The sequence below is a fragment of the Giraffa tippelskirchi genome, chromosome 5, assembly GCF_054371585.1.
Source record: "Giraffa tippelskirchi isolate mGirTip1 chromosome 5, T2T-mGirTip1v1.2.pri, whole genome shotgun sequence".
NCBI lineage: Eukaryota > Metazoa > Chordata > Mammalia > Artiodactyla > Giraffidae > Giraffa > Giraffa tippelskirchi.
This window is the reverse complement of record NC_137279.1, coordinates 176573831-176588160: the sequence shown is the minus strand read 5'-3', so window position 1 is coordinate 176588160 and position 14330 is coordinate 176573831. Positions and strand designations below refer to the sequence as shown.

The 14330-nt window shown below is 38.9% G+C and overlaps 1 protein-coding gene and 1 long non-coding RNA gene across 7 annotated transcripts in view; both read left to right on the top strand.

The window, feature by feature from the left end:
• ST3GAL3 (ST3 beta-galactoside alpha-2,3-sialyltransferase 3) overlaps positions 1-14330 on the top strand; it is a 211921-nt gene that overhangs the window by 19124 nt on the left and 178467 nt on the right. For 5 of the 6 annotated variants that reach the window (XM_081492592.1, XM_081492593.1, XM_081492590.1 and 2 more), the window contains one exon: positions 9537-9681. In XM_081492592.1, coding sequence (XP_081348718.1) covers positions 9567-9681 — 115 coding nt within the window. In that variant the 5' untranslated portion in view covers positions 9537-9566. Of the gene's footprint in view, positions 1-9536; positions 9691-14330 lie in introns of all 6 variants that reach the window. The other variant, XM_081492589.1, reaches the window with a different exon arrangement.
• Positions 11783-12128, top strand: LOC145506942 (uncharacterized). Its single transcript, XR_014054458.1, has 2 exons — positions 11783-11868; positions 12016-12128. It is a non-coding gene; the product is annotated as an uncharacterized LOC145506942 (long non-coding RNA).

The window sequence follows — 14330 nt, the reverse complement described above, 5'->3', positions numbered from 1 at the left end:
GAAAAATCTTTCCAAGAACCACCTGCTTTTTGTAGGCAGGCTGCTTACACCTTAAAGTTTTCATTGTTTGTGTGGGAGGATTGGACACAGTACATATCTTTTGTGCTACTGAAAATACAAGTCTCCAATTTCTATTTCACTTTGGAAACTTTGTACGTTTATTACTTGCATGAGTACAGAAATTAAATATATGAATATATTATGAAAAATACCCTCTCCACACCCACTTTTTGGAGATAATTATTGCCAACAGCTTGGTGTGTGTTCTTATATCCGTGTGCTTCCTTCTGAACTTTAATTTTTTTTTATTTTTGTTAACCTTAATTTTAAATATTACTGTTGTCCTTACTTACTACCACTAGTATGGGATCGTATATACATTCACATACATACTGTTCTACAAGATTTGTTTTTCACTTAAGCAGTATACTCTAGCTATTTTTCTATGTCAGGATATGCCTCAGAAAAATGTGTAAGGCTAAGCAATCAAATACACTGTCCTGTTCAAGCCTGTCACATCAGCCAGAGCAGACATTGAACCTCCACCTTTGACATCAATGCAGACAGCCATGGAAGATGCAGACAGCTGCAGAAAATCTTGTCACTAACTTCTTTTGGTTAACTCCTTTGCTGTCTACCTCCTGTCATGAACTCAGTGGTAGCAGTGATATCGATAGCATTGTGTAGTTGTATTATAATGTATTTGTCTGGTTCCCTATTGATCGACATTTGAGTTGTTTCAAGTATTTTGCTCTTATAATCAGCGTTGCTGACAAATATCCATGCACGTGTCTTTTAAAATATTTGTTGAAGCGTTGCTTTAGAAAAAAGTCATAGAAATAGAAATGGTGAGTCAAGGTGTATGAATGTTGTAAATTTCAATAGCTATAGGTTTCCCCTGCCATCTGAAAGTAGAGCATTCCTTTGAAACCTTTCGTAAGCTGAAGTGGTAGAAAGCCAAGAAATAATTACCGTTAATTTATATGGAGAACTTTTTGAGTGTTCCCAGACCCAAAAAACAACTTACCAAAGCATACCAAATAACACTTAAAACTTAAAATAACACTAATAAATGGTGAAAGCAGAAATGACTTGATAAGTACACAACCTGTATAAGAGAGAAATAATGTATTTATGGTATTGTTTCACTCACCAAAATCAGGAAGAGAGCAAGGTTAAGAGGTGGTGATTGTGTGTTAGGCTGAATTGTTAGAGGTTGGGGTGGTGGGAGGTTCAGAGGTACAGACTATGGTGTAGGAGAAAGGGGAAGCGGGTCATTTATCAACATCTCATTATCATCTGAATCCATCAGATCAGTTCAGTTCAGTTCAGTTGCTCAGTCGTGTCTGACTCTCTGCGACCCCATGAATTGCAGCACGCCAGGCCTCCCTGTCCACCACCAACTCCCGGAGTCTATACAAACCCATGTTCATCGAGTCGGTGATGCCATCCAACCATCTCATCCTCTGTCGTTCCCTTCTCCTCCCGCCCCCAATCCTACCCAGCATCAGGGTCTTTTCCAATGAGTCAACCCTTCACATGAGGTGGCCAAAGTATTGGAGTTTCAGCTTCAACATCAGTCCTTCCAATGAACACCCAGGATTGATCTCCTTTAGGATGGATTGATTGGATCGCCTTGCAGTCCAAGGGACTCTCAAGAGTCTTCTCCAACACCACAGTTCAAAAGCATCAATTCTTTGGTGCTCAGCTTTCTTCACTGTCCAACTCTCACATCCATACATGACCACTGGAAAAACCATAGCCTTGACTAGACGGACTTTTGTTGGCAAAGTAATGTCTCTTCTTTTAAATATGCCAGCTAGGTTGGTCATAACCTTCCTTCCAAGGAGTAAGCATCTTTTAATTTCATGGCTGCAATCACCATCAGCAGTGATTTTGGAGCCCCCCAAAATAAAGTCTGACACTGTTTCCACTGTTTCCCCATCTATTTCCCATGAAGTGATGGGACTAGATGCCATGATCTTAGTTTTCTGAATGTTGAGCTTTAAGCCAACTTTTTCACTCTCCTCTTTCACCTTCATCAAGAGGCTCTTTAGTTCTTCTTCACTTTCTGCCATAAGGGTGGTGTCATCCGCATATCTGAGGTTATTGATATTTCTCCCGGCAATCTTGATTCCAGCTTGCGTTTCTTCCAGCCCAGCGTTTCTCATGATGTACTCTGCATAGAGGTTAAATAAGCAGGGTGACAATATACAGCCTTGACGGACTCCTTTTCCTATTTGGGACCAGTCTGTTGTTCCATGTCCAGTTCTAACTGTTGCTTCCTGACCTGCATACAGGTTTCTCAAGAGACAGGTCAGATGGTCTGGTATTCCCATCTCTTTCAGAATTTTCCACAGTTTATTGTGATCCACATAGTCAAAGGCTTTGGCATAGTCAATAAAGCAGAAATAGATGTTTTTCTGGAACTCTCTTGCTTTTTCGATGATCCAGCGGATATTGGCAATTTGATCTCTGGTTCCTCTGCCTTTTCTAAAAGCAGCTTGAACATCTGGAAGTTCACGGTTCACGTATTGTTGAAGCCTGGCTTGGAGAATTTTGAGCATTACTTTACTAGCATGTGAGATGAGTGCCATTGTGCGGTAGTTTGAGCATTCTTTGGCATTGCCTTTCTTTGGGATTGGAATGAAAACTGACCTTTTCCAGTCCTGTGGCCACTGCTGAGTTTTCCAAATTTGCTGGCATATCGAGTGCAGCACTTTCACAGCATCATCTTTTAGGATTTGAAATAGCTCAACTGGAATTCCATCACCTCCACTAGCTTTGTTCGTAGTGATGCTTTCTAAGGCCCACTTGACTTCACATTACAGGATGTCTGGCTCTAGGTGAGTGATCACACCATCGTGAATATCTGGGTCGTGAAGATCTTTTTTGTGCAGTTCTTCTGTGTATTCTTGCCACCTTTTCTTAATATCTTCTGCTTCTGTTAGGTCCATACCATTTCTGTCCTTTATCGAGCCTATCTTTGCATGAAATGTTCCTTTGGTATCTCTAATTTTCATAATATTACTGGATGCGAATTAAAAGAGAACACTTTTTCTACTAGCAGAACCAAGAGTAACTTTTTCAGCATTCAGTATTCTTTCTGAGTGTAAACAGTTTGAATGGTGGAAACAGACAAGTTCAATGCAAATGCATCTTTATTTGGTTCATTACAGTTTAAATGCTTAATTATGTTCATTTTTATGCCAAGCATGACACTCTTACAAGTTCTCTTAGGCCTTTCTGAAACCTTAGGACACATCTTGCTAAGAGTTGCACAAAATAAATCAAGATGAAGCCCAGATGCTCATAAAAAGATTTCAAAGCCATGTTCGCTTGTTGTGGAGATGCTGAGGATAGTTCCTGGGAAAGGAAGTTGGTGGTGCCACTCTCACTGCTCTGGGAGCTTGCTGCCTCTGTAACTGCTGGATGCAAAACATACTGAAAGCTATTTTCATCTCTTCATAAAAGTGAAAATCTTTTAATTTCTTTAATAAAAACAGGTACTAACATAGGTTTCATGGAAGCAAAGTGATGTAAATCGAACTTTCAAAAAATGAGATACCTGTACTTCCACATTGCTCCTAAAAGAGTATACCAATTTATATTTTTTAATGTGTTGTAATCATGATCGTGTGGTTACTCACCTAGAGCCAGATATCCTGGAATGCGAAGTCAAGTGGGTCTTGGGAAGCATTACTATGAACAAAGCAAGTGGAGGTGATGGAATTCCAGCTGAGCTATTTCAAATCCTAAAAGATCATGCTGTCAAAGTGCTGCATTCAGTATGCCAGCAAATTTGAAAAACTCAGCAGTGGCCACAGGCCTGGAAAATGTCAGTTTTCATTCCAATCCCAAAGAAAGGCAATGCCAAAGAATGCTCAAACTATTGCACAGTTGCATTCATCTTACACACTGGCAAAGTAATGCTCAAAATTCTCCAAGCTAGGCTTCAGCAGTACATGAACCATGAACTTCCAGATGTTCAAGCTGAATTTAGAAAAGGCAGAGGAACCAGAGGTCAAATGGCCAACGTCCGCTGGATCATTGAAAAAGCAAGAGAGTTCCAGAAAAACATCTATTTCTGCTTTATTGACTATGCCAAAGCCTTTGACTGTGTGGATCACCACAAACTGTGGAAAATTCTTAGAGATGGGAATACCAGAACACCTGACCTGCCTCTTGAAAAATCTGTATGCAGGTCAAGAAGCAACAGTTAGAACTGGACATGGAACAACAGACTGGTTCCAAATAGGAAAAGGAGTACGTCAAGGCTGTATATTGTTACCCTGCTTATTTAACTTATATGCAGGGTACATCATGAGAAACGCTGGGCTGGATGAAGCACAAGCTGGAATAAAAATGGCCGGGAGAAATGTCAGTAACCTCAGATATGCGGATGACACCACCCTTATGGCAGAAAGTGAAGAACTAAAGAGCCTCTTGATGAAAGTGAAAGAGGAGAATGAAAAAGTTGGCTTAAAGCTCAACATTCAGAAAACTAAGATTATGGCATCCGGTCCCATCACTTCATGACAAATAGATGGGGAAGCAATGGAAACAGTGATAGACTTCGTTTTTTGGGGCTCCAAAATCACTGCAGAAGGTAATTGCAGCCATGAAATTAAAAGACGCTTGCTCCTTGGAAGAAAAGTTACGACCAACCTTGTGTGAAGTCACTAAGTCATGTCTGACTCTTTGCAAACCCATGGACTGTAGCCTACCAGACTCTTTCTTCCATGGGATTTTCCAGGCAAGAGTACTGGAGTGGGTTGCCATTTCCTTCTCCAGGGGATCTTTCCAACCCAGGGATTGAACCTAGGTCTCCTGCATTGCAGGCAGATGCTTTACCATCTGAGCCACCAAGGAAGACATGACCAACCTAGACAGCATATTAAAAAGCAGAGACATTACTTTGCCAACAAAGGTCCCTCTAGTCAAAGCTTTGGTTTTTCCAGTAGTCATGTGTGGATGTGAGAGTTGGACTATAAAGAAAGCTGACCGTTGAAGAATTGATGTTTTTGAACTGTGGTGTTGGAGAAGACTCTTGAGAGTCCCTTGGACTGCAAAGAGATCCAGCCAGTCCATCCTAAAGGAAATCAGTCCTGAATATTCATTGGAAGGACTGATGTTGAAGCTGAAACTCCAGTACTTTGGCCACATGATGCGAAGAACTGACTCATTTGAAAAGACCCTGATGGTCGGAAAGATTGAAGGTAGGAGGAGAAGGGGACGACAGAGGATGAGATGGTTGGATGGCATCACCGACTCAGTAGACATGAGTTTGAGTAAGTTCCGGGAGTTGGTGAGGGACAGGGAAGCCTGATGTGCTTCAGTCCATGGGGTTGCAAAGAGTCGGACATGACTGAGTGAACGGAATTGAATTTGTTTTTTTCTTTTTAAATTGAAGTGTAGTTGACTTATACTATTAGTTTCAGATGTACAGTAAAGTAATTCATATGTATATGTATACATATATTCTTTTTCATATTCTTTTCCATTATGGTTTATTAGGATACTGAATATAGTTCCCTGAGCTATATATAGTGGGACATTTATCCATTTTATAAATCCCAAACCCCTAATTTGTCCTTCCCCACCCCTTTTCCCCTTGCTTAACCATGAGTTTGTATTCTAAGTCTGAGAACCTATTTCTGTTTTGCACATAAGTTCATTTGTGTCAGGAGAAGGAGATGGCAACCCACTCCAGTTCTCTTGCCTGGAAATTCCATGGACTGAGGAGCCTGGTAGGCTACCGTCCATGGGGTCGCAAAGAGTCGGACACGACTGAACGACTTCACTTTCACTTTCATTTGTGTCATGTATGTTAGATTCCACATGTAAGTGATATCTTGGTATTTGTCTTTCTCTTTCTTACTCAGTATGATAATCTTTAGGTCCATCCATCTTGTTGCAAGTGGCACTATTTCATTCTTTTTATGGCTGAGTACTCCATTGTGTATATATACACATCTTCTTTATCCATTCATCAATCCATGGACATTTAGGTTGTTTCTGTGTCTTGGCCATTGTAAAAAGTGCTGTTGTGAACATCAGGGTGCATGTATCTTTGAATTAAGAGTTTTCTCCAGATATATGCCCAGGAGTGCTATTACTAGAAAATATGACAACTTGATTTTTATTTTTCTGAGGAACCTTCTTACTGTTTTCCATAGTGGCTATACCAACTTACATTTCCCACTACCAGTGTTGGAGGGTTCCCTTTTCTCCACACCCTGTCCAGCATTTGTATTGTAGATTTTTTTAATGATGACCATCCTGACCAATGTGAGTTGTTACCTCAATGACATTTTGATTTGTATGCCTCTGATTGTCAGCAGTGTTGATCATCTTTTCATATGCCTATTGACTATCTGTATGTATTCTTTGAAGAACTGTCTATTTAAAGTCTTCTGCCCATTTTTGATTGGTTTGTTTATTTTTTTTTGGTTGCTGAGTTGTATGAGCTGTTTGTGTATTTTGGAAATTAAGCCTTTGTCAGTCACATTGTTTGCAAATATTTTCTCCCAGTCTGTAGGTTGTCCTTTTGTTTTGTTTACGGTTTCCTTTGCTCTGCCAAAGCTTGTAAGTTTGATTAGGTCCCATTTGTTTATGTTTGACTTTTATTTTTTAAAAGTCTTCATAGAATTTGTTACAGTATTGCTTCTGTTTTTTTAAGTTTTATTTTTTGCCTGAAAGGCATGTGGGATCTTAGCTCGCCTACCAGGGATTGAACCTGCTCCGCCTCCATTGCAAGGTGAAGTCTTAACCACTGGACCACCAGGGAAGTCCCATATGTTTGATTTTTAAAATTTTCAAAATTATAGAGGCAATACTTGTGACCTACAACAAATTAATTCAAAGTGTATGAAGGGAAAAGTACTTTTCATTGTCCTATACTATTTCTTAGAGGTAACTACATCAATAGTTAGCTATGTACAACAGTTAGCTATGTATCCTTTGTATCTTTTTAAAAAACTTACATGCTTATTGTAAATTCAAATATATGGATAAATCCAGTTATATATGTGTATATGTATCCATATCTGTATGTGTCTCTTTATTGAGACAGCTCATTTCTAGACTCTGTTCTGTTCCATTGATTTATTTGTCTTTTCTTGTGCCAGTACCCATCTAGTTTAATAATTATAGCTTTGAGTTGGTTTTAATATGGTAAGACAAATCCTCATTTCATCAAAAAGTTTCTTCAGTCTTCTTGGGTGTGAACTCTTCAGATTAACTTTGTGTGCGTGCATGCTCAGTTGCTCAGTCGTGTCCGACTCTTGGCGACCCCATGGACTGTAGCCTGCCAGGCTCCTCCGTCCATGGGATTCTCCAGGCAAGAGTGCTGGAGTGGGTTGTCATTTCCTCCTCCAGATCTTCCCAACCCAGGAATTGGACCTGAGTCTCTTGCATCTCCTGTATTGGCAAGTGGATTCTTTTACCACTGTGCCACCTGGGAAGCCCTCAGATTAACTTTAGATCTAAGTTGAAAAAACAAAAACAAAAACATGGGTTTTGACTGGCTTTAGACTAAATTTATAGAGAACTGACGTTTCAGGAGAACTGACATGTTTCCGTTATTGAATTTTCTCACTTGGAAACCTGTCCGTTTATTTATTTGGATCTTTTATGTCCTTTGGTGAAAATTTTGTTCATTTCTTCTGAAGTTTATTTTTAGGTATTTTGTAGATTTTGTTGCCATCATGAGTGGAATTTTCTCCCCTTACATTTTTTAAATTGATTATTGCTGGTATAGTTTTTAAGAAGTTGTTGGATTTTGTAAGTAAATCATAGAATCACCTACTTTATTCAGTTTTCTATTAGTTCTAACGGTTTTTCAGTTGAGTCTCTTGGCTTTTTTAGGTGGATGATTATATAGTCTGAAGATGCTAACTTTTTATCACTTCATGTATAATGTTTATACATAGGATATAATATTTATAATATTTCTTATAGATTATTTCATGTCTTAAATATCTTAGTAGGGGTAGGGAAGAGTGATCCTAGGAAGTCATCTTGGCTGAAGTTACATTTAAGGTATCAAAGAATGTGCAGCAGGTGAAATAGCAGGGTGGTAGAGAATATATTTCAGACAGACCTTGAGGAGAGTAACAACAAGAACTGTTCAATGAATAGAAAGAAGAGGGGCTAGAGCATAGGACACAAGTGAGGTTGGGAGGAGCAAGAGGTGGTTGGAGAGTAAATAGGGGTGCAGTCAGAAGCTGCTAGACTCCTGAGGAGCAGTTGCTTTATGTTAACAGAACTGAGAATTTAATGAAAGGTATGTTAAGGAGAATGGTCCCTCCAGAATGTCCACACATGGGAATTTACTGGCAGTCCAGTGGTTAGGACTTCTCACTTCCACTGCAAGGGGCCCAGCTTTGATCCCTGGTTGGGGAACTAAGATACCACAAGCCACGTAGCACTGTAAGAAGAAAACAATCAAAACCCAAAACAACAACGATGACGAAAAACAACTAAAGATGTCCACACACTAATCCCTGAAATCTGTAAATATGTTCCTTTACATGGCAAACAGGACTTTGCACATGAAATTAAAGCTTCAGACCTTAAAATAGGGAGATTGCCCTAGATTATTCAAGTGGGCCCTGTCTAATCACATGAACCTGAAAAGCAAGGAGGTTCCTCTGCCTGGAAACAGAAGCAAGATGTGGTTAAAGGGGAAGTTGGAGAGATCAGTGTAAGAGGAACCTAACCCATCGTGACTGAAGGGTATCACATGGAAAGTATGAACAGGAACACAAAAGCAAAGACTGATAACCAGCAAGGTAATGGGGACTCGGGCTCTACAGCTGTAAGGAACTGAATTTAGTCTGGAGTAGCTTGAAAGTGTGCTCATCCCCAGAGTCTCCAGAAAGGAATGCAGCCCTCCCGAGCCTCTGGTTTTGGTCTTGGGATAGCCTATGCAGAGCGCCCTGCTGAGCCATGCTGTACCTGGACTTGCCGCCTTCAGAGCTCTGAGATAATAAATGTGAATGGTGTCAGGCTCCTGAGTTTGTGGTAATTTGCTAGAGCAGCAGTAGAATACTAATGCAAAGGGGTTTTATGCCAAGAAGTCGTGTTAAATTTTGTGTTATTAATAGACTGCCTATTGTGCTGTGTGGAAAATGGGTTTGGGAGAGGCAGATTTGGAGGCAGGGAAACTTGTTTTGTGGGAATATGGTAGTGACAGGGCCTAGGGGAGTGATGGTGGGAAGTGGGTATGATTTGAGATTTACTTGGGAGGTTGGAATTGCCAGAGTTTGGTCACTGATTTGGTGTCAGGAGTGAGCGAGAGGAGAGACACGAGGATGACAGCTGGCTTGGATGCTGAGTGATGGTGAAGCTGTCCTTTGAGCCAGGCTTGAGGAGGTCGGAGGATGCCAGGTCATCAATCAGTGATAATTCCAGGTTGCTCTTCATTTGGAAATTGTCCTGTAAATACTTATTTTAAGGTAGAGTATATCAGTAAGATGATTGCTTTATCAGTTAAGACCTAAATTGTCTTTTTGTTTGTTTGTTTTTTTTAGGTCATGTAGGAAATTGTAGATCATGTGAAGATGGGACTCTTGATATTTGTACGCAATCTGCTGCTAGCCCTCTGCCTTTTTCTGGTACTGGGATTTTTGTATTATTCTGCATGGAAGCTACATTTACTCCAGTGGGAGGACTCCAGTAAGTATGGTCACTCTAGCCTACCCTCAGAAAAAGCCTGCTGTGGATCAGTTATGGGGCTTTCCCGTGGCTGCAGTGCTCTCAGATTCTTCAGAGATGGGCAGTGAGAATAAACTGAGCATTCCTGGAACTTAGGCTCAGAAACCATCTACCACTTTTGTTGCTCTAGGGTGAGAACTTTGATGTCTTATAAAAACTGCATGCCATGGCAAATCTTTTTATGAACTTAAGGAAAGTGTGCTGTTTTATCTTCAATAAAATTCCAAACCATACCAGTACTTCTGGTTCTCAAATGTTGTTCTTTTCAAATTATTATACTTTACTACCACCCCCATTTGCCACTTATTATCTTGGGGCTTGCTGTTGAAGTTGGTTTTCTAATGCCCTTAAAGCATTCATCTTTACCTTTTCCTTGGATTTTCAGCTTTTAATTTAACACTCTCTTTGTTTTATTTTCCCTAAAGGACTTTTGTAATCTTTTTAGCCCTTGTTGGTACTGAAGTTGTACCTGAGTAGAATAATGGCCTTTTCCCCCTACCCAGTAACTCCTAATCCCTTTCTCCCAGTTGCAGTCATTTCATGTGTTGTACTTTTTTCTGTATGGCTTTCTGACCCCCTCCCCCGACACCAGCTTGCTTCTGGCTCACTCAGTGTTGCCTGTACTGTGGTTTGGGGTTTGCAGTTGGAGAGCTGCACTGAGCTGCACCAGCCTCTGCACAGTCTTCTTGGCTGTCCTTCAAGTGCCACATGGTGGCCACACGTGGTTTTCCTTTTGGCTGTTTTGCCTGATGGCTGTCTGAGCTGGGTGCAGTAATGTTTGGGTAGTCTGTTCTGATTCCTAATGTCTCTTCTCTGAAATAGTTTTATTTTTACAAACACTTACTGGATACCAGTGTGGAATTCACTTGAGAGTGGAGTCAGTCTCTAGCTACGAGGTTAACTGAGTTAGAATGAGTTGGAAGAGGCGGCTGGCAACTGGCCTGCTACTGTATTGACTCCTTAATGTGGGAACTATTCCTGTGAGGTAGTTCATAATTTTCTCACATGGTCCAAACTACTGAAGCATCTTTAAGCCAGTTTTAAAAGCATAGTGTTATACCTTTCATATTATTGTTTTATGAGTAGTGTTTAAGTGCCTCTTAAATGCATAGTTTATAATTATCATTTCTTTGTGTTTCTATTTAAATTTTTCTGTTCCAACTTATCTTTAAGATCAAGGAGAGGACCCAGAGGAAAGAGAGTTTATATCAGTGCAGTGTAAAATTCTGTAGTTAGAGACATTGTCCATATCTGTAATGGTTGGGTTCATTTGTATTCATAAAAATGATGGGAATATGTACAAGGAATGGGGGGGGCTCTCCTTCTCTGTTAAGAGGTACTGTGGAAGACATAACCAAGGATTAGATGATTTTTTTCTAGAGAAATTGAGAAGGAGATTAACTTTATGGAAGACCTATTGTGTGTCAGGTTTTAGGCTAGATAATTTACAAATTTAATTTACTTCTTACTATAACCATGTGAAGAAGTTATTATTATCTCTATTCTCCATTTGAGCAAACTAAAGTGTTTAGTTTAATTTACCCAAGTTACATAGCTAATTATTAGGACTGGAATTGAGTCCTGATTTTCTTTCTTTAAAACCTATTTTCATTATTTTACTGGAAAGTATAATAAATACTAAGACTATGAACTAATTCTGCATTTCAGTTGGTAAAAAGAAAGAACAGAGACTCAGAGAAGAAATCATGGAGTGTCAGGATAGAGGTGAAGAAAGAAAAGGGGAGGAAAATAAGGAGAAGAGAAAGAGAGAAAGTCCTCCAGGAGACGAAGGGGTTTATTAGGTTAGAGGTGACAGTTGCTGTTCTTGTGCTGTAGGTTCCACAGTTTGTTAACAGTTATCTGCTGTTAATAGTTATCTGCTTTTAGTTATTAGCTGACTACCCACTATCCACATCTTTTCTGTTATTCTGACTCTCACGCCTTTCAGATATTTGACTTTGAATGGGTTTTTTAGACCTCCTTACTATAGCATGTTGTTTCTGTGCTGTAATATCAGAGGATAGAGTAACGTGATCAACCCTAATGTCTTACCAAGTCAGGGGTTATCTTTTACCTTGTAACCTTTACTCAGTAAACAAGGTCAAGCTGAAGGAGTTTCTAAAGCAGATGGCTACTGTGTACTGAAGTGTAAGTGATGGTTTGACAGTATTGATGCTGCTGCTAATAATGAAATGAAAATAATAATTTGTTGAGTGTCTACTGTATGTATTGTAATGAGAGCTTTATATTCATAACCTCATAGTTTACATTGATTATTATTATCCTCTTTTACAGATGTAGAAACTGAGGCTTCAAACAGGCTCAGTGATCAAGAGTTTGTATGTCTCTCATCTGTGGAGCTTAGAGGGCACTACCAAGCTTGAAAAATAAATGTCTTTGGCATTATTTTCCTTAATTTTTATTCATTTATGACTTAACCAAGATTACATATTAGGATTCCGTCATGTTGAGGGAAAGAAGGGGAGTCAAGAGTTTTTTTTATTATCAACTGATTTATTCAGTAAGCAATATGTTCTTATTATGGTCCAAACTGTTCTATGTAAACTGAATATAAGATGAAGGTAGACTTTATGCTCTCAGCCTATAACATGAGAAAGAAATAAATCAACTAGTATAATGTGTCATATTCTAAAAGAGAGGTCTGTGTGAAATGCCATGTTAGAGCATGGAATATGTTCCCACTAGGAAATTTTAAGAATTAATCCCAAGGCATGTTGTATTAATAGAAGGATGCAAACTATTCTCTCTTGAGCAGTTTACAGCTGCATGTGGCCAGTGCTTAGTCAGATTGCCAGGACTTGGGTCAAGTGCTTAATCTAAAGGTTTGCTGTATGAGGTTGGTCCTAGTTATCAGTGTGTTTTAAAAAGTTCTGTAGCTTGAGGTTTCCTGTTCTGCACGTTAAGGGGCTTGGAAGTTGCCACTCTGACTAACAACAAGTGAAACACTGAACAGACTGAAAATTCAACTCTTCTTGGCTCTGTAAGAGAGAAGAGCACGCAGGGCAGACCACTGCCACCTCACCCGGAGAGAAAGGTGAATACAGGGCAACCACGAAAGAAAGTTTAAAAAGTAGAACCTGTATGCTAAAAAAGGAAAGAAAGTGGAATCATAAATTGCTCGATTAAAACCACAAAAAGCATAAAAGGAGTACAAGATAAAAATAAGAACAAAAAATGAGGGCAGCAAATAGAAAACTGTAATGAATATGGTATTATTCCAAATATATTGGTAGTCACTTTGAATATCAGTGGTCTAAATGCACCAATTACAAGACAGAGATTGGACCAAACAAACAAGACCCAACTGTCTGTTGTCTATAAGAAACCCATTTTAATTATAAAGACAAATATAAATTAAAAGTAAATGGAGAAAAATATACAGAGCTAACAACTAGTCAAAACAGGAGTAGCTGTGTTGATTTCATACAAAGCAGGCTTCAAAGCAAGGAAAGTTATCACTGATAAAGAAGGCACTACATAATGATAAAGGGGTTCGTTCTCTAAGAAGGCATAAAAATTCTTAATGTGTATGCACCTAAAACTCGAGTCTCAAACTGTGAGGCAAAAATTAGTAAAATTGCAAAGAGAAGTAGATGAATCCTATCATAGTTGGAGACGTCAACACCACTTTGTCAGAAATGAGCAGATCCAGCAGGCTGGAAATCGGTAAGAACCTAATTGAATTAAATCACACCATCAATCAATTGGCTATAATTGATGCCTATAGACTACTTCACCTAGCAACAACTGGATATGCATTTCTTCTCAAGCTCACATGCAACATTCAAGATAGACCGTGTTGTGGGCCGTAAAACACATCTTTTCTTCCCCCTTCAAGTATAGCTAATTTGGCGGTGTTGTGTTCATTTCTAGCATATAGCAAACTGATTCAACTTATATACATATATATACACACACACATACATATATATTCCATTATATTCTATTCCATAATATTGAATATAGTTCCCTATGCTATATAGGGAGGACCTTGTTTATTTTATATATAATAGTTTGTATCTGCTAATACCAAGCTCCTAATTTAACCCCCCTCCTGCTTTTCCCTTTTGGTAACCATAAGTTTGTTTTCCATGTCTGTGGGTTGGTTTCTGTTTTGTTGGTAAGTTCATTTGTATCATTTTTTTTTGTTTATTGTTGAATATAGTGGATTTACAATGTTATATTAGTTTCAGGTATACAGCAAAGTGAATCAGTTATACATATATCCATTCTTTCTTATATTCTTTTCCCATGTAGGTTATTACAGATCATTGAGTAGAGTTGCCTGTGCTTACAGCAGGTTCTTACTAGTTATCTGTTTTATGTATGGTAACGTATATATGTTAATCCCAATCTCTTAATTTATTCCCCCGTCTTTTACCTTTGGTAACTGAAAGTTTGTTTTCTACATCTATGAGACTGTTTCTGTTTTGTCCATAAGTTCATTTGTATGATACTTTAGATTCCACAAATAAGTGATATCATATGTTATTTGTCTTTCTCTGTCTGACTTACTTCACTTAGTGTGATAATCTCTAGGTCCATCATTTTACTACAAATGGCAGTATCTCATTCTTTTTCCATAAACA